Source organism: Psammomys obesus, unplaced genomic scaffold (genome assembly GCF_907164565.1).
Source record: "Psammomys obesus unplaced genomic scaffold, mPsaObe1.curated_primary_1811, whole genome shotgun sequence".
NCBI classification, from domain to species: Eukaryota; Metazoa; Chordata; class Mammalia; order Rodentia; family Muridae; genus Psammomys; species Psammomys obesus.
Window position 1 is genome coordinate 646633 of NW_026596326.1, and position 26190 is coordinate 672822.

The window sequence follows — 26190 nt, forward strand, 5'->3', positions numbered from 1 at the left end:
TGCCTTGGAATGTTCTACTGTGATTCCAGGGGGAGAAGAATGGTGTTGGAGACTGAATTCAGTCATCTGTAGCTAGTGATTTAATCAGTGGTTCCTCTAGAATGAACCTTTCACAACTGATGCTCCCAACCCATCCCCCAAACAAACCCCAGTAATTACAAAACCCTAGCACATGGAATTAGAACTTCCCACTCAGCCAACAGCTGAGGTGCAAGGAGAGTAGCACAGACACAGAGGGCATGGAAGCCCTAAGCACCCATTCTGGCACCCATTCCTTGCTTTATGCATCTCTTCATCTGGCTGCTCCTGAGATATATCCTTTAGAACAAACCAGTAAATATATGTAAAGCACCTCTCCGAGTTCTGGGGTTATTTCATTCAGCAAGTTATGGAGCCTGAGGGGAGCTTGTCGGAATCTTCAAATCTGTGGTCAGTCCAGAAATGTGGCGGGGTTATCTGGGCATCCTGCTTGCAGCTGGCAAGTGAAGGGAGTGTAGTCTTGTGAGACTAAGCATATGGAGTCTGGTTTGCAATTGGGTAGTATCAGGACAGGACTGACTGGACAGAAGTGATGTCAGGCGCACGCGCGCGCGCACACACACACACACACACACACACACACACACACACACACACACCCCAACACAGAAGCTTGGCATTGGGAGAAATGGAAGCAGCAGTTGGGTAGTGGAAAAGTTCCCTGTCATGGCAATGGTAGTGGTTACACGGTATGTGTTGTACATTTTTCAAAATCATGGAAATGTAGGACTAAGTTGTTGTTTTCAAATACAGATCCAGGAGTTGGCAGATGGGTCAATGGGGGAAAGGTGCTTGCGAGAGCCTGGTGAACTGAGTTCAAGTCACTGGACCCCACGTAAATGGTAGAAGGAGAGAACAGACTCCTCAGAGTTTTCTTTTGACCTCCACATGCCTGCACATCCACTGCCCAGCCCTGCATTCAAAGCGATTCTCAAAGCTATGAACCAGGGAAGTTGGTGGTGTACTCAGTGGATATGATGCTTCCTTTACATGCTGAAGGCCTAGAGTTCCATCCCCAGTCCTGCATTAACCACGTTGTATCTCATGCCAGCACTTAAGAGGGGAAGGGAGGAAGACTGGACATTTAAGGCCATCATCATCCATAGACTGATTCCAAGGCCAGCCTGGTGAACTAGGGCCCCTGTATACCAGGGACTTGTTTTGAGTCTCTAAATGAGTAAATAGGTAAATAGGGGCCAGAGAGGTGACTCAGTGGGTAAAGGTATCTGGTGTCAAGTCTGATGACCTAAGTTTGATCCTTATACCTTACATTTTAGGAGATAACTGATTTCTGAGTTCAAGGCCAGCCTGGTCTACAGAGAGAGAGAGAGTTCTAGGACAGCCAGGACTACACAGAGGAATTCTGTCTCAAAAAACAAAAAAATTAAAACACACACACACACACACACACAAACACACACACACACGCATGCACGGGCACACATACAAAGAGAGAGAGCTGATCCTCTTGCAAGTTGTTCTTTGGCCCTCACACCCACATGGTGGCAAATGCACCCTACCCTAATGTAAAATTTAAAAAAATTCAGGGGTGCATGCCTTTAATCCCAGCACTTGGGAGGCAGAAGAAGGCAGATGTCTATGAGTACAGGGCCAGCCTGTTCTACAGAGTGAGTTCCAGGACAGCCAGGGCTACACAGAAAAACCCTGTCTTAAAAAAACAAAAAATAAAATAAAATTATTTATGTATATGAATGTATGTGTTTGTGACAAAGTTGTAGGTTAGTGGCAGAGTGCTTATTTAGTAGGCACAGGTTGTGAAGGAAGTAGGGGGAAGACTCTGTAGGAGTTTTAGGAGGAAGTTCAAGGCCAGTCACAACTATATCAAGTTTCAGGTTAGCCAGCACTCTATTGGAAGATTCTGCCTCAGCAAACAAATGGAAGCAGAAGTGTTTAGTGAAGGAAGGGAGGAGGAAGCAGAAGTCAGGACAGCCTCTGTTGCAAGTGCCAGTTTGGAATGACATAAGAGGAGTTGGTATTTCTATTCCTTGTCATGTATCCTTGACACTGCTGTGCATTTAAGTTGTGTGTGTGGGGTGTGTGTGTGTGTGTGTGTGTGTGTGTGTGTGTTCACTAAATAGGCTGAATCAGGCAGATTTCAAATTTAAGGCCAGCCTGACCTTTATAGTGAGTTCTATCAGAAAACAAAAACAAGAAAGCCGATAAGGTGGCTCAGCAGGTGAAAGTATTTGTCACTGTGCTGAATAGTATTATGTCAACTTGACACAAGCTAAAGTCATTGGAGAGAAAGGAACCTCAATTAAAATGCCTCCACAAGATCAGGTTGCAGGTGAGTATGGTGGACAGAGGTTCTCAACCTGTAGGCCCCTTCAGGGAGTGAATGACCCTCTCACAGGGGTTGCCTAAGACCATTGGAAAAACCGGATGTTTACAATTTATACATAACACCAGCAAAATTACAGTTAGGAAGTAACACTGAAAATAATTTCATGGTTGGGGTCACCACAACATAAGGAACTGTATTAAAGGGTTGCAGCATGAGGAAGGTTGAGAAACACTGCTGTGGGACAGACAGTTCCTTAATAGTGATTGATGGGGAAGGGCCCAGCCCATTGTGGGTGGTGCCATCCCTGGGCTGGTGGTCCTGGGGTCTGTAGGAGAGCAGGTCGAGCAAGACATAGGTACCAAGCCATTAGGCAGCGCCCCTCCATGGCCTCTGTGTCAGCTCCTGCCTCCAGGTTTCTGCCCTGTTTGAGGTCCTGTCCTGACTTCCTCTGAAATGAACAGTCATGGAAGTGTAAGTGGAAAAACAAACTCTCTCCTCCTGAAGTTGCTTTGGCCATGGTGTTTTATTGCAGCAGTAGTAGCCACCAGGCCTTGATGACAACCTCAGTTCAATCCTTGGGACTCACGAGGTGGAGAGAGAGAATTGACTCTTGGGAGAGAGAATTGTCCTCTTTCTCATACATGCACGCCGTGTCTGCACCCACACAAATGAAGATATTTTTAAGTATTTATTTTTCAACTTTTAAAAAAAAATTTGGTGGGTATAGGTACTTTGTGTGCATGTATGTCGGCACACCACTATGTGCCTGGTGCTCAGGAAGATCAGAACTGGGTGTCAGATGTCACGGCACTGTGGTTCCAGAGGGTTGTGGGCTGCCGTGTGAGTTATTGGGAACTGAAGCAGGGTCCCTTTGAAAAACGGCCAGTGCTCTTATCCACTGCCTTATCTCTCTCCAGCCCAAAATAACATTGTTTAAAAAAGAAAAAAAAATAGGGCTGTGGTGGTAAACTCTATTAGGCACAGCACTTGGGAGGCCAAGGCAGGCAGATCTCTGAGTTACTGATCAGCTCTACAGAGAGTGAGTTTCAGGATAGCCACGGCTACACAGAGAAAAACAAAAAGGAAGAAAGAAGGGAAGTAAATTACATGTTTGAGATTACTGAAGGAAAAGTAAAAACATTTTCTAAAACAAGAGCATGGTGCACACGCCTGCGACCCCAGTGCTGTGGCAGGCAGAGGGGCATGCTGGGCCGCCAGCCTAGTTCAGGTTCAATGAAGAGATCCCGTCTACAATGTCTCTAGGGATTAGGGTGGAGAATGATAAGGACATACTTATCTTGCTTCCACATACACAGGCATATGCAAGTATAACACACATACACACACACACACACACACACAAAGCCCTCAAACCCACCCATAACGAGGAAAGAAGGAAACAAGGGAAACTAAGAGAAAAAGAGAGAGCTCCTAATTTATAACTTCCAATGAAGCTGGACTTGGGTGGGTTGTAGTAGCTAAAGGAACATTCCGATGCATGAAGATTTCTTACAATCCATCCAGATTAGCTCATCTAGAAGACCATTTGGCTGCAGATTTCTTACAAGCAAACAAGAAAAGCCTAGAAAGGAAAAATGTGGGGCTGGAGAGATGGCTCAGAGGTTAAGAGCGCTAGCTGCTCTTCCTTAAAGGTCCTGACTTCAATTCCCAGCAACCACAGGGTGGCTCACAACCATCTAATATGAGATCTGGTGCCCTCTTTTGGCCCATAGGCATACATGCAGGCAGAACACTTTATAAATAATAAATTAAAAAAAAAGCCTTGTTAGAAAATTAGACAAGTTACATGAATAGATGTGATTAATGCAAAATGTTTATTGTATCTCTCATGAAATAAGGTTTTTTTTTTCCACCAATCAATTAGTGTCAGATTGGTGCCTGTCCAGAGAAATGGCCAATTATCAGTGCAGCCAGTGAGTAAGGATTAAGTGGAAATATGAGCACTGTTGCTTGCAGTAGGATTTAATCAAGCAAAAGAAGTTGGCGATGAAGGCCGTGAAAGTGTTTTCAATGGAAGGGTGTGTGAAGTGGGAGGAGAGTTAAGTGTATGCCCAACCACCTTTCCTGACTGCTCAACAGCAAGCTTCTAGAAAACTTTAGATAAGAACATGTGTTTGATGAAGAAGGCATGCTTGCTAAAGTTTATGAATCCGCAAGGTCTACTCAGGTTAACAGCAACTGACTTGAAGATATATGTCCACCCCTTTGTGCTTGCTAACTTTGTTATGGTTTAGCTATTTGGATAAACTGAGTCATACAAGAAACTGTGATACCCTATAATGGCATACTCTGAAAAGGTCAGAAAACTGAGGTCTCCAGTCTCTCTGTGGACTGTGTACCTTGGAGCGGTCATGTCCTCATTTTCATTTTCAACTTTCACTTTTATTATTGTGTGCATGTAAATTTGTGTAGAGATCAGAGTACAACCCAGTTCTCATCTTCCACCACGTGAGCCCTGGGAATTCAGTGCAGGTCGTCAGGTTTGGAGGCAAGTTCCCTTACCTGCTGAACCATCCTGATGGCTCCTATAACTTTTTTTTTTTTAAATATGGAATACCCAAACACCTGAACTTCATTTCCTTCCCTTTCCATACGCTGTTTCCTCATCTCAAGAGCCCTCCTTCCAACTCACGTGCAGAAATTTTGCCTATCTGTGAGATCCAGTCCAAGTCTCACTGCTGTCAATTTTAGACAGAAAAGTTCTGCCTCAGCTGGTCTCTTCCTTCACCTCTCTGTAGAAGTCAGTTTTTTTTTTTTTTTTTTAACCACCTCTCTGTAGAAGTCAGTTTTTTTGGCTCTCTTAAGTTCAAAGCTATCCTGGGTAACACAAGCCAGAAACCATCTTAAATAAATTAACAACAACAACAAAAAAATTAAAGTTATGTGTACTTAAGTAGTGCAGATGTCCCTGGGGTCCAGAAGAGGCATGAGATCCCCAGGACCTGGAGTTACAGGCAGTTGTGTGTGATGTGTCAACACACCTGGCGTCAAATTGTTTTGAACATCCTCTTTCCAACGCAAATAAGGAAAGCAAACTCTCTACTAGAAAATAAGGGGGTGAGAACTGACGGTTGCTAAACGGACTCAAACATCAAGCCCTGCTGGCCTTTCTTTTGGGGTGGCAGGAACAGATCCGATTTCATGTAGTTACACAGATGACAAAAACCTGCTGATTCTTTCCCCAGTATTCAAAACTCTGGGTCACCAAACACAAGAGGCGATCAGGATGTTCAAAGATGTAGCCAAATCCGTAGCCACTTCAATCTTACAGGTTTTTTGTTTTAAGCATATTGAAAATGAAAAACGGGTGGGTTATGGAAATAGGTATTTTAAATCTGCACAAGGCATCAGCCTTTTTTTTTTTTCTCCTCAACCGTATCACTATAGTCTAATCTGATTTTATTGCCCCCAAATCAGGAAACAGCGTGGGAACATGGGAAGGTTACTTCACGATGCATGATTGTGAATCTGGAGTGTTTTGTTGGGTAAAGAGGTCTCAGGCTCCCCCGCTCAGGGCGATGACTGCGCAGGAACGATGGCCTCTGCTGCCCAGAAGGACCTCCCACCATTCCTGGTGGAGGCCATGTGTCCTCCAGCGAAGGCAGTCGGGGCTGGAACAAAGTTCCTAACTCAATGGGTGGGCGAGGCGTCTTCTCTTGATGGCTGCCGACACAGCAGCCACCGAAGAACCGGGGAGACCCCCACGCGAGAACGCGTGCCAAAGCCGGCCGGCCTCGGGAGCGCGCACCCGCCCGTTTGACGACGGCCCGCCTTCCTTCCTCCTGCCCAATCAACAACCACTTCCTGCCTCTCTTTTGACCAATCACCACACTCCACGAAGAATAGCCCTAGGGGGCGTATGGGAAGAAGCTTCGAGCGATGGCCATATCTACCAACAGAGTCTCAGACTTTCCGCAAAGGGGCGGGACCTGACGTTCGTTATAGCCACTCAGGAGCAAGGGGCGGACGCGGGGCTGGGCTTCGTGCGGTGGGGCTCGCTCGCGCGGCGGCGGTAGCCGAGGCCTTTTAGTTCTGCGGCACGTGACGGTCGGGCCGCCTCCGCCGCTGTCTCCACTGCAGCGCGGGGCCCGTGTGCGAGTGGGAGAAGGTGCGGGAGCCGCCAGTGGTCCCCGGGAGGCTCGAGGTGAGACGGGGGGAGCGTGTGCGGGAGGCCTCGGGCCCGGGACGAACCCCGGGGGGGGGCCCTGGGAGAGCGCCGCCGCGGCGGAGGGGTCGGGCGTGGCCGGAGTCTCGACGGCCGAGGGGTCGGGCGGGCTTTCGAGCGGCGCAGGCCCGTGTGGCGCTTAGGGCCGTGAGGGGAACGGCCGGGGTAGCGGGGCCGGCCCGGGCAGCACGGCCAGGGTCGGGAGGCGTGGCAGGTGTCCCGGGGCTGGCTTCCCGTGACCTCCGGGAGAGCTCACCGCTTCCCACGGCTCCGCGTCGAGAGCTTTCCCTAGGCCCAGCCTCGGCCCGCCCGAGGGCTCTGGTACAGGTGTAGGATGAGACTCGGGCCTGGCAGGTAGCCCGGGGAGCGGGGAAAGGTGAAGTGAATCGAGAAAGAAGCGTTACAGTTCCAGGATTGGAAGATAACAGGCCCGAATCGAAGAACCGCACCGGAGCACCCCGACGGAGTAGAATGTACTAGAACGTGTAGCGCTTGGGAAACTTGAGGCTTCACTATTAGAGCACCTGCCTGTTCGGTGCTTGATAGTAATCCAGTGGGGCTAGTCGCCGGACCGCAGGACAACTAAACGAAAGTTCAGCTCAGCGAGTGGAGGAAACTGAGGCCTAGAAGTTTGAGATGACTGGCCCAAGGTCATGCAGGTAGTTTAAATGGTCACTTTGGGATTGTAACCGAGGGCTAGCCGGTTTTGTTGCCTTAGTTAAGGTTAAAAGTCCCGGTTCAAACACCTAATCTGCTGGGTTTTTTTTTTTTTTTTTTTTTTTTTCCTTTGGTGGGGGGGATGGAATTTCTACTTGAGTGCTCAGTCCCCAGTCTTGGATAGAATGCCCGAAGGCCTTGTATTAAATTAAGAGGTATGGGGATGGGAAGTTGGATGTACAGCGAAGGCTCAGTGGGTAGTAATTGCAGTGTATTTTTTTCTGTAGTCCAAATGCCTTGATCCATTACACCAACATACTAATTTTTTGGGTTAAGTTCTGTGTGCCAGGACCTGGAGACACATTCATGACACTTTGTTTATTAACTGTTGGTCATGACACTAGTGATTGCTGGTTGTGTGAAGTTAAACTGAGCTGAATATTAAAAACTCGAGGACAAAGGTGAGCTACAGTAATTGCTTTACCCTGAGGAAATGGAAGATCCTGCCAGTTTTTTGTTGTTTTTGTTTTTGTTTAAAACAATTTGCCCTTTTGCTTTTTCCCTTTTTAAAAAAGTGGGAAATTGGGTTATCTTAAAAGTTCGTTCTGTATTTTCCAGCAATGTCTGAAAGGGTATGAATAGAATCGATTCCCATGTTGCACTTGTGCTGTAATTAAGCTTACGGGCCAGACAGGGTGCCAGGTTAGCCAGGCCCTAATGAACTGTGTATTGAAGTGGACCATCCACAATATGAGTTAACCAGTCTGTCTGTCAGACGAATGTCAGCCTCCCTTCTCCACCTTGCTATCTTAACAGTGCGGTGTAGTGCTTTATCTTTCAAGGACCACAAGGCAAGTGCATCTTGACAAGAGTTGCAGCTCTGACAGTCAACACCTTGTCCTGCAGAGGTCACTTGCCCTGCGAGAGTGTTTTAAGGGAGTAGAGTGACAGTTGGTAAGCATGGCTATAAAATTCCATATCCAGCATGTCAGCTTTGCTTCCTATCCCTTTAAAATGGGAGTGAGTCTCCTCCTTGCTTCACCTTTGAGGGGGGCAGATACCGTGAAACTGCTTTGGAAAGTGTAAGGAGCTGGCCAAGTAGAACTGGCAGCTCATAAAAAGTCCTAAGAAATAATTAAAGTGCCAGAGATAGCTGCAGTCTGTATAGCTTACTGTAAAACTCATTAGGAAAGTGCTTATTAAATGCTTATTAAATTCTCTCAAGTGCTAGGTGAGAATTAAAATCTTCTTAGGTTTATTTTTATTTTATATGTATGTGTGTTTTGCCTACATGTATATCTGTGTACCGTGTTTTTGCCTGGTGCCTGAGGAGGACAGAAGAAGGCATTGAATCTCCTGGAACTGGATTTATAGATGGTTGTGAGCTAGCATTGTTGGTGCTGGGTATCAAATCTGGATCCTCTGGAGGAGCAGCAGCCAGTGCTCTTGACCACGGAGCTATGTCTTAAGCCCTGAGATTTTTTTTTTTCTCTCTATCCCTCCCTCCTTCCGAATCAAGAAAAATTTATATTGGGGTGCTCGTGTCTTTTTTTAAAAACTCTCTTTAAGATTTAATTTTTTTATGTGTTTGTTGGTGTGATTATATGCAATATATTCATGGGTGCTCATAGAGGCCAGAAGAGGGCATGATATTCTCCAGCTGGAGTTATAGACACTTGTGAGCTGCCCAACTGGGAACTGAACTCTTAACAAACCACGGAGCCATCCCTCCATCCTGGGTATTCACATCTTAAAGTGAATTAATAGGGGTAAAAAAAAAAAAAAAAAAAAAAAACTTCTTACCTGGGCACAGTGGCCCACGCCTTTAGTCCTATCACTCAGGAAGCAGAGGCAGGCAGATCCTCTGTGAGATGGAGTCCAGGACAGCAAATGGTACACAGAGAAACCCTGTCTCAAAAAAATTACTTATGTTTCTGTCAATGAAAAAAAAATCTAAGAAAGTGAGATGCTGTAGCTCTTGCCTAGCAAGCTTTGAGACACAGGACTGCATTCCTGGGTCCAAATAGAACACATGGACCAAAAAAACCCAAGACTGATATGTGCATTGCTGTTTTGCTTGCATACATGTCTGTGAGGGTGTCGGATATTGGCGTTACAGACAGCTGTGAGCTGCCATGTGGGTGCTGGGAATTGAATCTGAGTCCTGTGGAAGAGCAGTCAGTGCTGAGTCACCTGCCTCTGCCTCACAGGCGTGTGCCACAGTGCCTGGTTCATAAGCCGTTTCTAAGATGTAGAAGTTAGGATTGGTTTGGAGAGGAAACCTAGGCCTGCGATTAGCAATTGCCCCATATTATTAAGTAGCTAACCAGGGATTATGATTTGAATACGTGTTTATAAACATATTTCTTTCTGTACTCTTGGGCAAAAGATAGAAAATGGTGATGGTAGAGTCCCTTGAAGTTTATGTAGGTATTATTAGGCCACCTAAGGTATTCCCTTCTAACACCTAAAATTTTTGAAAAGACTATGCCAAATGAGGGCAGAGGAGATAGCCCAGATGTTGAAATGCCTGCCCTGCTGTGCAGGCATTAAGACGTGTTCAGGTTGTCAGCATCTAGTGCTGGTGGCTGCAGACAAGTGGGACCCTGGAGCTCCTTGGCCAGGGGTGGGCTTTCGGTTCTCTCAAGAGACCAGGTGTCAAGGACCTATGCATTTTTTCACACATGCCTGCTTGTAGACTCAGACTCACACCAACAGTTTGGTGAAATGAATGGAATGAATGCATAGCTTACATAGAAGTCACATTTCAAAAAATTTTATGCTATTTTTGAAATTACTTTTTTTTAGAATAAAAAAGAATATTAGGTCATATTTGCTATTCCTGTAATATTCATAAATGAAAGAAATTAGAGTTGAAGTTTTTTTTTTGTTTGATTTTGAAACAGGATCATACCGTGTAGCCTTGGCTAGCCTGGAATCATAATGTAGACCAAACTGTCCTCAAATTGGGATCATTCTGCTTGTGTCTCTCTGTCTGCAGCACCATGTCCTGCTTGAATTTGTTTTAAAGTCTTGCACGAATTAAAGTCATTGGGGGTTGGAGAGGTGACTCAGTGGGTAACAGCACTGGCTGCTCTTTCAGACGACCAGTTCCTAGCGCTGGTATGGTGCCTCACAACAATCTGTAACTCAGAATTTGAGGCCTTCTTCTAGTCTCCATGGCACCAGGCACGTACATGGTACATAGGCGGACATGTGGACATACACTCATACATATGAAATAAACAAATGTATCTGTTTAAAGTATAGTTATTGGACAGTAGTTGTGTATACAGGTGTATAGGAAGAAGAAGGGCTGGATGTATGTGAGCTGACCAAGGCCACACAGAAGCTGGAGAAACTTGAACAGTTTTTTTCTGACAGGACAGGTTTACTGTTCTTCAACACTGAGCTGTCTTGATAATAAGAAATTGAAGTTTGAAAATTGGGAACCTGAAGCAGAGTGTTGAGGACTTTTGTCCGGCACTCAGGAGACTCTGGTTTTGATCACAGCTCTGCAAAATAATAAAATCTGAAGTTTCTGCTTCTAGGATTTAAGATAACTTACCGTTATAAAAGCTGAGTGGATTGCAGTGAAATGTGAATATGTTAGGTGGGTGGTCTTGAAGATGCCTTTGGCCTTGAAAATTAGGCCCTTCTGCTTTGTCTTTGGTCAATTAAGCATGCCTGAGTCTTCATGTTGTAAATAGTGTATTTTCTTGGCTTTGTATCTGTTCTTGTTTTGTGTTTGATTGTAGTTGGATGATCATTTGATTACTGGAGAGTAAATCTAGGTTGTTCATATGCTAAAGAAAGGCTCCACCATTGATACCTACCCCTAAACTTTTCGAGGGTATGTGTATGCACATGTTCATATATGGGTGGCCACGTATGTGTGTGCATTGAGGCTAGAAGACCACCTTAAGGAGCAGTCCACCTTGTTTAAGATAGGGGCTGTCATGGGCTTCAGGTTTGCTATTAAATTAAGGCTAAATGGCTAGTGATTCCAGAAACACACCTGTCTCTTCCTAGCCCTTCAAACCCTTCTAAATTGATTGAGAAAGACTACATTTCAACAAGCTTACATTTCTTCTTTTTAAATTTAAATTGGGGCCGGAGAGGACCTGAGTTCTGCACCCAGCAACCAACATACAGTGGCTTGTAGCCATCATTCCAGGGAATCTGAGACCACCTGACTTTGACAGGCTCTAGACATGCACATTGTGTAAAGACATGTATGTATGCAGACATTGATAAAAATAAAGCTGAAGCTTTATTACTGTTTGTATAGCTGTGCATGGTAGGTAGCTGTGGCGCACATGCCACACATGCATGTGTTTAGGTCAGAGTATAGTTTGCACGAGTTCTTTCTATTATGTGGCTTCCAGAGAATGAACTCAGATTATCAGTCTTAGCAGTGAGTGGCTTTACCCACTGACCTATCTTGCCAGCTTATTGTTTTCTTTTTCTCTTTTAGCCAGTCTTGATATGAATCCCTGGATGGCCTGGAACTTGCTAGCCTTGAGCTCATGGTGGTCTACAGCCACTGCTTCCAAGTACAGAGTCATCTTCAGTGATTCAGTAATCATTTTTAAAAGTATCTATAAAGTTTTGAAGTAATTATATACTTAAAAGAACTGGCAAAAGTAAACCAGATACTGTGGTACATGCATTTAATCCTAGCCCCTGGCAGTGGAGGCGGGATGTCATTAAGTATGAAAAATGTTTCTGTATAGGAGTAAAATTATTTTGTATTGACTTCCCCTTGAGCCTTGCAAATCCAGGGAATACTTGTTAGAAGTGGCTTTAGAGAGCTGCTGACTGTTTTCGACATTGGGCACTGAACCCAGGGCTTGTAGCATGCCAGGCGAGTACCGTACGTTGAGCTCTAACTAATTGTCTCGTGCTGCTTTTTTTTTTTTTTTTTAACCTTATTGCTTGGAAGTAGTTCCATGTGTAAAGATGGTTACTGCCAAGCCTGATACCCTGTGTTCAATTCCCAAGTCCCACAGGGTGGAAAGAGAACAGACCCTTGAAAGTTCTCTTCTGAACCCCACCCACAATAAATAAATGTTAAAAAACAAAGCCTTATTTTTCTTTTCTTTCTTTCTTTGATGGGTCTCTTATGCCTGTCTCAGAACTTACTGTGTAGGTCAATCTAGCCTCGAACTCATAGCCTGCCTCTGCCTCCTGAATTCTGGGATTAAAAGATGTGCTGCTACTCTCTTTTGCTTTGTTCTTAAGCTCCTTGTCATAGATTCTTTTCTGACTATTTTAGAAACTCTAGGAAACAACACCTGTGCTGTCTGCTTAGGCTGTACATATAAAGATAATGAAAAAACATGAATGAATGAATGATTGATTTGGCCTGGCAGTGGCAATTGCAAACCTTTGATCCTAGTACTTTGGGAGGGAGAGTCATGTGGATCTCGGTGAGTTCAAGGCCAGCCTGGTCTACTGAGTTCCAGGACAGCCATGACTGCACAGTGAAACCCTATCTTGAAAAGAAAATACAAACAAACAAAAAAGGCTTGGTGTGAACAAAAAAAAAATGTGGACTTACTTTAGACATTAGGATGTATGAAAAGAGCCAGGTGGGGTGTGGTACAGGCCTTTAATCCATCACTCAATGAGGCAGAGGCAGGTGGATTGCTGTGAGTTCAAGGCCAGCCTGGTCTACAGAATGAGTTCCAGGACAGTCAGGACTACACGAAGAAACCCTGTTTTGGGGAAAAAGAAAAAGATGTATGAAAAGCCAGCCAGGAATGGTGATGCATATCTGTAGTCTTAGCATTTGGGAGACAGAATTGCAAGTTTGAGTCCACCCTGGACATTGCAGATCCTGTCTCAAGAAAATTTGTGTGTAAAATTCTTGGTCTTTAGGGCAGAAGTAATGTAGAGTTAACATGAAGGGTATTGGGATTCAAGAACCTTGGCTCCTGAGCCTGATTTTACAGTTGACTGTTATTATTTCTTTTGGCAAGATAGTTTTGATCTCATAGATCTCAGTTTTTCCTTAGAATAAGTGACTAGATTCTTATATTTCAGCCCCAGGGGAATTTTTGGGGCTTCATAGTCAACCACCCTAGGCATGGCTTTATTTATTTATTTATGTTAAATGAACAGTTACATGTTTATAGAAAAAAATGGAAAGCTGGTTAGTCTTTAATCCTTGAAAGACGTGTTCAAACACAAAGATGACCCAGGTTTTAACTCAGGTTTCCTTAGATACCTCATAGCTGTGACAGTTTCTCAGACTTCAGTTTTTCAAACAATTGTTTTAGCCCCCCCTTCTTTTTTTTTTCTTTTTTAGGAAAACTGGTGAGGTATTTTTGTAGACTGTCCTTGGGATTTGTTCCTTCCTTCTGCAATTGCAGAAGTGGGTTTTGAGGGGAAGATCAAGGGGTTCTAGTGCCGCACTAGAGCATGGTATCAAGGGTGTATGCTAGCAGTATGACCTGTTATTGTTGATGCTGACAGTGATCGGCTGGCTGAGGTAGTCTGCCAGTTTTCTACACAGTGAAGTTCCTATGTCCTTCCTCTGTTTCTTGATTGCTGTGACAGTACAGCCTGAAAGTAAGGAGTAGGGCTATGCTCATACTGTACTTGAAGGTTCAGTACACTAACTTTGTTGCTCAAACGACTCATCTTTGACCCTTGAGCTTGTTCAGTAAATTGTATTCCTCTGATGTCCTTCTGTGGTTGTTTCATTGATTACTTTCTGACACTAAATATTTAGGTGTCCTTTTTTTTTTTCTCCCTTTTTTTCCCCTCAAAAGATTTATTTATTTTTACAGCATTCTGCCTGCACACCAGGAGAAGGCACTAGATCTCAGTATAGATGGTTGTGAGCCACTATGTGGTTGCTGGGAATTCAACTCAGGACATTTGGAAGAACAGCCAATGTTCTTTACCTCTGAGTCATTTTTCCAGCACTTTTTTCTTTTTTAAAGACAGTCTCACTCTGTAGCTAGTCTATCTCACTTAGCTTCCTAAGTGCTGATGGTACAGGCATGTGCCATCTTTAGTTTCCATTAGCTAGCAAGCCATGTCAAGCTTCCAGGCTTGTCTTACATATTACCCTGTTCTCTTAGAATTGTAACTAAGATCTTTTAATTTGTCTTTTGGTGGTTACAGTAGTGTAGTATCCTTCATTTTCATACTTCATTGACAGCAAGGAAGTATGTAAGCATTCCAACTGATGTGTGAGTGTGTGTGTATATACATATGCAAATACATGTAACATTTTTATGTGACTCTGTAGTGAGCTAAACAGTTATACTAAATGTCTCTTACTCTGTTTGCATTGCCGTGTGGATTCTTCCAGCCTCTACTTGCTTATCTGTAAGTTTTTATTCCAACAGAAAAAGTGGCTCCATCCACGATCTACGTAATTGTTCAGTTACTCTTGACACACCTGACCCATCTGCCATGGTGGGAAGTAGCTCTTTAAGCTAGTATGGTACTTTAAAAGGTTCAGTTTTACTGAGCACTCTCCCTTCACCCTCCGTGAGATTGTTTCTTGGTCTGTAATAAAGCAGCTGTAGATTGTTTTGTCTGATTGTACCTGTTGTCTTTGATTAATGTTCTAGGTTTTTTTTTTTTTTTTTTTTTTTTTTACAATTTTTAAAGTAAATTTCTTTTTTCTGGAGAGATGGCTCAGAGGTTAAGAACACTGGCTGTTCTTCCAAGGGTCCTGAGTTCAATTCCCAGCAACTACATGGTAGCTCATAACTATCTATAGTAAGCTCTGGTGCCCGCTTGTGGTGCACCAGCATGCCAGCAGAATACTGTATAATGTCTGCCTGTGCACCAGAAGAGGGCACCAGATCTCACTATAGATGGTTATGAGCCACCATGTAATTGCTGGGAATTGATTTTAGGATCTTTGGGAACAGCCAATGTTCTTAACCTCTGAGCCATCTCTCTAGCCCTAGAGTAAATTTCTGTGTGTTGTAAGTTGAGAGGTTCTGACAAATGCACAGTGTCCTGTATATTCATAATCAAAAGTATTGTTTCAATGCCTCTTAAAAATGCAGATGTGGTAGCGCATACTTTTAATTCCAGCACTCAGGGAGGCAAGAGGCAGATGAATCTCTGAGTTCAAGGCCAGCCTGGTCTACAAAGTGAATCTAGGACAGCCAAGGCTACACAGAGAAACCCTGTCTAAAAAATACGTATGTATGTACAAACATACAAGCATGCATGCCCTCTCCTTCACATGATTTATTTTATGGTACAGTTTATAGTTCTGCCCCTTTCAGAATGTTAGTAATTGGGATTCTGCAGTCTGGCCTCTTGTTTAGTTAGCAACATACTCTTATATTCACCTACATCTTCTTTGTGCTTGAGCACTTCTTTCAACCATTTGTTATAGTAAATAAATAATGAGTGTTGGGCTACATAATGTTTATTATTAGCCCTAAGATTATCACGGCTGTATTATTTAACCTGCTATCACAAATAATAAAACACCTAATTTACCTTGGGCCAGGCAGATATTTCATCTATGTTGACTCAACCTCACCATTCATCTCCCAGCCCCATCCAATGCCGTCCACCTTAATCCTCATCTGCTCTATCTTCCATCCATAATCCCATAGTACTTGTTTGTATTCTTCCTTTGGGCTGGTTCCTGCCATTATTGGAGTCTTTCCTCTTGGCCCATGTGTTTTGTGTTTTTTGTTTTGTTTTTTTTTATCTCCACACTAACGCATTGTTCCCGTTATTTCCCGGGTCAAAGGCCTGGGAACCTTAGCCATGCCTACTGCATTCTGCCCTCCCCAGGTATAGACTTGTTTTAATCAATCAATCAGATATAATGACTTAGGCAGGTTTACACAACACGGATAGGTTTACTTGAGAATGTGCTCTTCAGAGCAGGGACAAGATCTTGGGGGCCAGAAATATATACATAGCACCAGGCCAACTCCCAACAATGATTGAACAAGATTTTATTGTATGAATGAACTAGTTTATTTTTCCATTCACCTGCTGGAAGTATTTTGGTAGCCTTTAGAATTTTGGGGACAGGTCATTGACTCAGCTCAGGGCCTTTCTCAAAGTGCTGAGCCATGGGCTTTACCAGTGAACTATACTCCAGTTTGCTTAGTTTCTAATTGGGTTCTCTTATGTTGAAGTTCATTTATTTCTTTGTATGTTTAAATCAAGTCCATCAGATGTGTGTTTTGTAAATTTTTTTCTCTCAGTTTGTGATTGTCCTTTATTATGTTCTTAATAGAACAAAAGTGGGTTTTTTTTAAAGAACCTAAATCATACACCAAGTTTCTTTAACAGATTTATACTTTTAATTATTTATATGTTTATATGTGTTTGTATTGTTTGTTTATGTGTTTGTAGGAGGTTATGTGCATGAGTGCATGTATCTGCAAAGGCCAGACTTGGAGTTATAGGCAGGTGTAAGCTTCTTGACATGATTGCTTGGAACTGAACTTGGGTCTTCTGGAAAAGCAGGGAAGCACTTTTAATCATCTCTCAATCAATGTTGAATCATCTCTACAACATTAGAACTAATTGATTTACATTAATTTTAGAAACGTAATTGATCAGTATAGTAAATTGGGCACTTTTCTTTTTTCTTTCTCTGTTTTGTACTTGCTTGCAAAATAAAGGTCTTCATTGTAAAAAAGAGAAAAATAGCCTCACCTTTCTTTCTTCCCTCCCCCCCCCCCTTTTTTTAAAAGAGTTTAAAAAAGTAGTTTGTGGAGCTGGGTGTGGTGTCACAGGCCTGTAATCCCAGCACTGTGAGTTCGAGGCCAGCCTGTCTACAGAGGGAGTCCAGGACAGCCAAGACTACACAGAGAAAATCTGTCTCAAAAAACCAAAAGGAAAAAAGAGAAAGGTAGTTTGTGGGGCTAGAGAATGGCTCAGTGGTTAAGAGAATTTGTTACTCTTGCAGTGGGACCTGGATATTGTTCTCAGGATTCACATGGTGGTTCGGAATCACCCATAAAAACAATTCCAGGGAATTTACCTCTGTAAGCAAAAGACTCATAAAGATAAATCTGAAAAATTGTTATTTTGTTTTCATCAGTACTTTACAAATTCACCATAAAGACCTAGGGATGGAATTCAAGTTGTCATGATTGGTATTAAGTGCCTTTTAGGTTTTTTTTAAATAGGGTCTGGCTATCTTAGACTATGTAGACCAGGCTGCCATCAAACTCACAATGATCCACCTGTCTCCACATTAAGAGCTAGAATTAAAGGCATGCACTACCATGTTTGGCAACTTTGCTTTCTTAACTATTTATATATAAATATACACATTTATAACTAACATATAGTTCAGTAGGGTTAAGCATATTTATACCATCATGAAATGGATCTTCAGAATCTTTTAGACTCTTCATGTTAGGCTCTCCTTTGCTGCTTTTCCAGCCTTTATCACAATTCTGTTTCCTATCTGTGTATTTAGACACTTAAGATGTCTTATGTAGGCTGGAGAGATGGCTCAGTGGTTAAGAGCACTTGTTATTCTTCCAGGATCCAGGTTTGGCTCCCAGCACCCACGTGGAGGATCACAACCATCTGTTAACTTCATCCACTTTCTGGGGGTCCAGTGTTTCTGACTGCCAAAGGCAGCAGGCACTCATATACATAAAAATAAAATAAATGTTAAAAAAAATTTTTTTCAAGACACCTTAATGCGATGGTTCTCAGATTTCCTAATGCTGTGACCCTTTCATACAGTTCCTCATGTTGTGGTAACACTAACCACAAAATTGCTTTCCTTGATACTTCATAGCTGTAATTTTGCTACAGTTGTGAATCATAATATAAATATTTCATATGCAGTATGTCTGATATATGACTCCCACGTGAGAAGGTCGTATTATCCCCCCAAGGGACTATGACCCCTAGGTTGAGAGCTGTTCCCTTATTGTAAGTGGTACCATCCAGTATCTACCCTTTTGTAACAGGTTTGTTTGCTTAGCTGTTATGATAGTGATGGTAACGTGTATGTACAGATACCTCTGAAAACCTTTTAGTTACTTTGTTGTATATCCAGAAGTGAAGTTGCCGGATTGGCTGTGTGGTAGTTAGCTGCTTATTCATAGCACTGTACCCTTCTCTAGTTCCACTCATGGCACAATGGAATGCTTACTAGTGTATGTTGTATCTGGAATATATTTTTAGTAAAAGCTTCATAATGGTTTGTTTTGGTTTGGTTTTCAGGACAGGGTTTCTCTGTGTAGCCTTGGCTGTCCTGGACTCACTTTGTGGACCAGGCTGGCCTCAAACTCAGAGATCCGCTTGCCTCTGCCTCCCAGAGTGCTGCGATTACAGGTGTGTGCCACTGTACCTGGCTTGTTTTTGAGCTTTGTACCATGGTGTTTTCATAACAATATCATGAGTTCTTGCAGAAATTGTGGGTTTATGTTGCAAGAAAAGAAAGCCAGTGGGTAAAAGTAATGGTGTAGCCAGAGGGAAAGGTGAACCATAGCCAGGGCTTAACAGAGGAAGACTAAGACACAAACAAGTCTATATGAGTATGGGCTTCTCAGAATTTCTTCATTTTAGTAGTTTTTTTAGTATGCGTAGAGTACAGAATGGGGAGTGGATAATGACATTAGTGTGTATGAGGAAGGTGGAAAATGTCTTGACTGAAGTGAAAACTTCATAGCATTTTGGGAAAATGCTATGCAAAGCAGCTTGAGGGAAAGGTATGATTGCCAGCCAGAGGATGTACGTGGAAGTCAGATACAGACTTCCATGTTAGTGTTATGGGGTAAAGAATCTCATTTGGGTGTAGGGTGGCATCAGGGAGGAGAGGACAGTAAGTATCCTGATGTTGATAATGGAGAGTGTAAGACCAGGGTTGTCTGGGTAACCATGTGAGAAAGAAAATTGTGCCCTGTTAAGGGCATGTTTATGCTTATAAGTCACCTACTTGTTTTTTCCCCAGTCTCTTGGCTCTGCTGCCTCAGGACCCCCACATACTCCCAGCTCACTTTACGTGTTCTATAGCTCAGCTTTTATTTTAGTAGAGCTGCAATCCATAGAAGGAAGGCCTACCTATCACCCATGACAGGCTAGTATAATACAGTAAACTGCTACTTTGTCATTTCATTTTAATGTTTTAATCAGTAGTCACTATAAATTAGACATGAAAGAGCTTTTGGACATTTTGAAATATATGAAACAGTTTGGGGTTAAGGAGATGGCTCATGAGTGAATAGGTGCTTACCACCAAGCCTGATGACCTAAGTTAGATCCCTGGACTCAGACAGTAGAGGGAAAGAGTCCTTAAATTTGTCCTTTGACAGTTCTCAGGAAGAGGGTACACATAGTAAATAAATGTACTGAAACTAGTTAGGTGAGTACCCTTGATCTATATAGTGTCTGACACTGTGTGAGAGAAAGAGATGACAGGGTGTCTTGTAGTTTGGGCTGGCCTTAGACTTACTCTGTAGCCAAAGAGAACACTGAACTTCTGATCTCTTGTCTGTGCTTCCTGAGTGGAGGACTGATGTAATTTACTTTATTTTATTAATTTTTGACAATACTTCACAGTTCAGGCAGGTGTTGAATTCTTTGCTCAACCACCCAAGTGCTCGTATAGGTATACAGAATACCCAGTTTATATGGTATAATAATTAGATAGGTTTGGATGGTGTTTTTGTCCAAGTGCTTGGATTGTGGTTTTTAAATGTTTTTAATTAACTGATTTTTAGGAAAGCCCTGTCATCTTCTTCCTCTTTTTTATAGATTGAAGTACAATGTTTCTTTTAGTTCTGTGTTGAAATCTTGATCTTAAACAAGGAGCAGGGAAGGTTAGTTGTTTTATAGAATTTAATTCACATTCCATTCTTTGTAGGTAGATCATGGAAGGAAAGTGGTTACTATGTTTGCTACTGGTCCTTGGAACTGCAGCTGTTCAGGCTCATGATGGACATGATGATGACATGATTGATATTGAAGATGATCTTGATGATGTTATTGAAGAGGTAGAAGATTCAAAATCAAAATCAGATACCAGCACTCCTACATCTCCAAAGGTTTGAAGGTTTCTTTTTCTTCTTGGTTTTATGAGAGGCCATATTTCTGTAGTTCTGGCTGTTCTGGAACTCAAAGATCTACCTGCCTCTGCCTTCTGAGTGCTGGAATTAAAGGCATGTGTCACCATACTCTGCTTGAAGTAGATCCTTTTAATTTCTTATTTTAAAAAAAACAAAAAATATGAAGCCAAAGTCTGGGAATATATAGTTTAGTGGTAGAATGCTTACCTAGCATGTGTTTCTGAATTTGATCCCCAGGACAACCCCTCCACCCCCACCCCCAAATGATTGGTTTTAAAGGCAAAACAAAGTTTTTAAAGAGATACTGGCAGCCTTTCTTTGGTCCATATGGATTGAATTCAGGGACAGCTATGAAAGCTTTGTGACAATTGAAAACAAACCACATGAGTAAATTCTAAGGAACGTTACTAAATGACCCTCTCCTTCCAGCACAACAGGGTCTTCTCTAGCTTTAGGCACCTTGGATTTGAGATCTTTCAGAAGAACTGGGATTTCAGGCTTGTGCCACTGTGCTTAAGTCACTTTTATGTTTAATACAGGTCACCTACAAAGCTCCTGTTCCAACTGGGGAAGTTTATTTTGCTGACTCCTTTGACAGAGGGTCTTTGTCAGGGTAAGTGTTTTCCTGAGGATGAAAGTTTGAAGGAATGTCTTGTAATGAGAGAATAGTGGGAAAGCTCTGGATTCTTTTTAAGCAGTGTTTTTAACCTATTGTCATGCATGGTAGGCAATTGCTTTGCTGCTAAGTACAGCCTTAAAGTGTGGGCCCCTGGAATACATCTCTAGTGTTCATTATACGTGAAAGTCATCTTGGAACTTTGCCTCTTGTTGCTTTGATTCCTGTTCTTCTCTTCTACCTTAAATTTTATTCTTTGACAGTTTTTTCTCTTGAGTCTTGCTAAATAGGCTAGATTAATCAGAGGGATGGCTCCTTGAAGCAACATTTACTGATACTTGAATTTTAACTCTGGGGTTTGTCTTAATTACAGGTGGATTTTATCTAAAGCCAAAAAAGATGACACTGATGATGAAATTGCCAAATATGATGGTGAGAATTCCATTTGTTCTAGATATAGTATAACAGTGACATCTTTTCTCTATGGCATTTCTCCTTTTAAAATACAGTGTGCTTATGTTCCAATGAAAGAAAATCTCAAATGTTCTATTTTACCAGTGAAGACTCAGGAGCCAGATGCTGGAGTGAAAATGTGCTAGCTCAGAGAGGCAGAGAAAGTACCCAGCTGACCTTCCTACTCAGCTCACCTCTCAGAGGAAAAGGCCTGCTAGTTAATTCGACAGTCCAGGGGGAAAAAGTCAAAGAGAGCTCTTTTTCCTTCATGCTGTTTTAAATAGTTTCAAAGTCCCTTTTTATACTTAATCCCTGTCAGCTGGTTTCTTGCTTTTTTGACCTAGAATTAACTTTACTAAATCCTGTGTACAGAAAGCTGTTGGGTTAAAGGTGTGTGTTAGGGCTGAGCCACACGAAATAATAAACAGATTTTTACCACAGTTCACCATCTTGGGGTTCACAGTGTGATCAAATATCCTGCAACATGTTTTATTTTTGAGAATTTCATACATGCATATAATGTATTGATTATATTCATCTCTTCCCCCAACTCCTTCCAGATCTTCACTCCTCCCAACTTAAAACGCACTGATTTCCAATTTGTGTTGCCCATTTGCTCATGTTCCATGGCATGTAGGTGGTCCATTACTCAGGGAGGCAGAGGCAGGCAGATCTCTGTGAGTTCAAGGCCAGCCAGGTTTACAAAGTGAGTCTAGGACAGCTAAGCCTACACAGAGAAACTGTCTTGAAAAACTGAAGAAAAAAATAGTTAAAAAGATTTTTGGGGCTAGAGTGATGGTTTAGCAGTTAGGAGGATGTATTACTCTTCCAGGCCCAAGTTTCCTAGTACCCATAGGAGCAGCTCGCAACTACCTGTAACTTTAAGCTCTAGAATTTAGATACCCTCTTCTGGCCTTCATGAGTATTCATATGTACAGACACACACACACACAAATAAAAACAGTACTTTAAAATTTTTAAATATTTTTATTCATGAACTCAAAATACAATTACATTGTTTTTCTTTTTCCTTTCCTCCAATCCTTCCCAACTACCCCACTGCTCTCTTTCAAATTCATGGTCTCTCATTGTTATGGTATTTTTCTGTAAGTATAAAAATACAACCCTTTTATAAAGTTATTTACATGTATATGATTTCAGGACTGACCACTTGGTAACCAATTTGGGGCCACTTCCTTGGGAAGACTAGTTCTCTCACTGTCAGCATTCCCTAATTGCTTGTAGTTCTTTGTATAACCTTGAGGCCCCTGTAGATACCCTATTTTGAGTTAGTATGTCTGTTGGTGTCCTCCTTGTTCAGGTGTTGTTTAGGCAGCCATGTTGATGAGACTTCATGAGACAGTGACTCACTATCCTTGGCTGGCCTAGAACCGGCTTTGTTAGAGCCTGGCCTCAAACTTCGGTTTGCCTTTGCCTCCCAAGTGCTGCAATTAAAGGCTTGTACCGCCATGTACTGCTGAAAAATACATAATTTGTTGGGTTTTTTTGTTTGTTTGTTTGTTTTTTTGAGACAGTTTCTGTCCTGGCTGCCCTGGAACTCACTATGTAGATCAGGCTGACCTTGAACTCACAGATCTATCTGAAAAAAAAAAAAAAAAAATCTGCCTCTCAAGCGCCCAGGGGCTTTTTTGCTTGTATTTTGAGACACTTTCTGTATCCCTGCCTGTCCTGGAACTCCCTCTATAGACCATGCAGTCCTCAAACTTGGAGATCTTCTTGCCTCTCCTTCCTGAGTACTGAAAATAAAGGCTTGTTCTACCATATTTGGCTGAAAAGTATTTTAAAAAGATATTTTCAGGACTGGAGAGATGGATGGCTCAGAAGTTAAGATCACTGACTGCTCTTATTTTTATATATTTTTTCCTTGGATATCATATTGTCCTTGCATATGGCTTTATATGTGATAGCATTAGACCTTGTAATAACTATGTTAAAAATGGAAGTTCTCTTTAGGTATAATGAATAGGCTAAAGTTGTTTTCAAACCATCTTCTTCCATGTGACAGATAATACATGCGCTCTCGAGTAATTCACCTCACAGGTAAATGTAATAGCAAACATTGATCGTTGTGGTACTTATACAATGTGGAATCTATTTTGTTATCGTTTAAAAGACCTTAAATGGTGTGGCTAATGGTCGAGCCTTTTTGTATTGTCTTGTAGGAAAGTGGGAAGTAGATGAAATGAAGGATACAAAGCTTCCAGGTGATAAAGGACTTGTACTAATGTCTCGGGCCAAGCATCATGCCATCTCTGCTAAACTGAACAAGCCCTTCCTGTTTGAGACCAAGCCTCTCATTGTTCAGTAAGTTCAGGGCATTCTCAGGTGACAGTATAAAACTTAACATACACTAAAATGTTAACAGCAGGAATCTTGTGTGAATTTGAACCTGTTGATGGGTTTTTGTTTTTTGTTTGTTTTGTTTTTCAAGACAGTTTCTCTATGTAGACCAGGCTGTCCTTGAACTCACAGAGATCCATCCACCTGCCTCTGCCTCTCCTTCTGCCTCTCCTCTCCCTCTTCCTTCCCCTTTCCCTCTTGTTTTCCCTCTCTGAGTGCTAGGAATAAAGGCGTCCACCACTACACTGGACTGTTTTTTTTTTTGTTTTTAACTGCTTGCAAACAGTCAGGTGTTGAGATAAAAGAATCTTCTAAGAAGATTCTTAGAAGCAAACAAATGTCTGGATTTTGCATTAAGGAATTTTTTTTTTTTTTTTAATTTTTGTGTGATTCAGTTGCCACATTAAAGCAGTAGAGGTTGGAACTGTTTGTGGAACTAATCATATGACCTCTGATGAAACATGACCAAGTTGGGAGAAATCAGTTAGGAAAAATGGTCTTTCAAAATGCTATAGGATTTTTTTTCTTTTTTCTCTGAAACTAGGTATGAGGTTAATTTTCAGAATGGAATAGAATGCGGTGGTGCCTATGTGAAGCTCCTTTCCAAGACCTCAGAACTCAACTTGGTAGGTACTCTTTAAATTTGTTTTGTGGATCTTACAGTGTAGCTCAGTAGTAGAGTGAGTGCCTACCATTCATAGAGCCCTGGGTTTAATCTCCATCATTTAAGAGAAAGAGAAAAAGTTCGTAAGACCTATGAAAATAAAGGCTGCCCTGCTATTGAACCGTGGAGACTTCACACTGATACGCTTTTCACTTGAAAAGGTTACTATCCAGCTTTAGCTGTATCTTCTCTCTGGTTTCTTACCTGTGGAATTTTTAGTTTTTTGTTTGTTTGATTGGTTTCTTGCTTTTATTTACCGTATCTTATTTTTGGCACAGGATCTTACTGTGTATCTCTGGCTGACCTGGAATTTGCTGGCAGGCCTTGAACTCCCAGAGATTCACCTGCCTCTGTATCATAGATGCAGGGATTAGAGGCATGTGCTGGAAATTTTCAGTTTTCTGAAGCTTTTTTTTCTTGTTTTTGAAAGAAGCTTATATGCATATAACTTCGTTTTCTTTAACATTTTACTATTTCTGGTGATTGCTAGTTATTTTTCATTGGTATCTGCATAAGCCCTGTAAAGTCATGAGATTTTCTTTAAAGCTAATAGAAACTTTAATTTGTATTCAGTTTTATAAGAAGAGTATATACTTTTCAAAGTTTGCTTTTTGAATTCTTGGACTAGAATTACTTAAAGCATTCCACCTTTGTCTCTGAAGGATCAGTTCCACGACAAGACTCCCTATACTATTATGTTTGGTCCAGATAAATGTGGAGAGGACTACAAGCTGCACTTCATCTTTCGCCACAAAAACCCCAAGACAGGTGTATATGAAGAAAAGCATGCTAAGAGGCCAGATGCAGATCTGAAGACCTATTTCACTGACAAGAAAACGCATCTTTACACATTAAGTAAGAAAAACCAGCTTCAGACGTTACATACTTAGTATTTGGTTCATGTTAAGATTGCATACTTAAAAGCCTTTCTTTAGAAAGAATCTTTAGAAGGCCTTCAATGAGAGTGGCTAACAGACTATGCTCCTGCCTCACCAGGAAACTACTAACCTACCTCTGGGATCAAAGTAGAAGTTGATAGGAAAAAACTTAACAATAACTGAGAAGGCTCCATGCCCTGTGTGTAAACTTACACCTCCCAAGGTCACATTCAGTAACACCAGGAACATTAAAGGCCATGCTAGTGTGCTGAGAAGGAAACAGGTCGGTTTTAGAGATCCCATCATGGGTATTAGCCACCTACAAGGCCAATATATTAGTAGGACCACCTCTTAGTATGCAGGCTTTCAGTTTTACTTGAAATTGCACTAGTACTTCTAATGACTTAAGAACTTTCTAGCTTCGTAAATAAAAAATTGTAATAAAATATTAGTTTTTCCACTATTTAAAACCTGTAGGTCAGTTAGTGTGTTTTTTCCCCATGTTGCCTGTAAACATTTGAACTACAAAGTTGTTGAGCACACTGTTTTCTGTTCTGTGTTTGTTTTGTTTTTCGAGACCAGGTTTCTCTGTGTAGCCTTGGCTATGCTGGAACTTTCACTCTTTAGACCAGGCTGGCCTCAAACCTACGATCCGCCTGTCTCTGCCTCCTGCGTGCTGGGATCAAAGATGTCTGCGACTACCGCTTGGCTGAAAAAAAAAGTTGTTTTTTGAGACAGAATTTCTGGAACTCAGAGGTCTTCTTGCTTCTGTTTCCTGAGCACTCCATAATGAATTAAAGGCTTGTGCCACCACACCCAGAGATCTGAAGAATTTTAAAAAGAAAACTTTGGCTGGCAGTGTAGCCTTATTGGTAGAATACTTGTCTAGCATGTGTGAAGCCTTGGTTGTTTTTTTTTTTTTTTTTTTTTTTATCCTTAGCGCTGTAGAACAGGGGTCATGATGAAGCATACCTGTCTAATCCCAGCA

At 42.0% G+C, this 26190-nt stretch overlaps 1 protein-coding gene across 3 annotated transcripts in view; it reads left to right on the forward strand.

Annotated features, from left to right (window-relative positions):
* The first annotated feature begins 6344 nt into the window (after positions 1 to 6344).
* Positions 6345 to 26190, forward strand: part of Canx (calnexin) — a 33880-nt gene continuing 14034 nt past the window's right edge. The window contains exons 1-7 of one of the 3 annotated variants that reach the window (XM_055597202.1): positions 6345 to 6509; positions 20029 to 20209; positions 20770 to 20843; positions 21220 to 21278; positions 23483 to 23624; positions 24205 to 24286; positions 24987 to 25179. In XM_055597202.1, coding sequence (XP_055453177.1) covers positions 20036 to 20209; positions 20770 to 20843; positions 21220 to 21278; positions 23483 to 23624; positions 24205 to 24286; positions 24987 to 25179 — 724 coding nt within the window. In that variant the 5' untranslated portion in view covers positions 6345 to 6509; positions 20029 to 20035. Of the gene's footprint in view, positions 6510 to 7171; positions 7190 to 20028; positions 20210 to 20769; positions 20844 to 21219; positions 21279 to 23482; positions 23625 to 24204; positions 24287 to 24986; positions 25180 to 26190 lie in introns of those variants that run through there. The other 2 variants (XM_055597203.1, XM_055597204.1) reach the window with 2 other exon arrangements.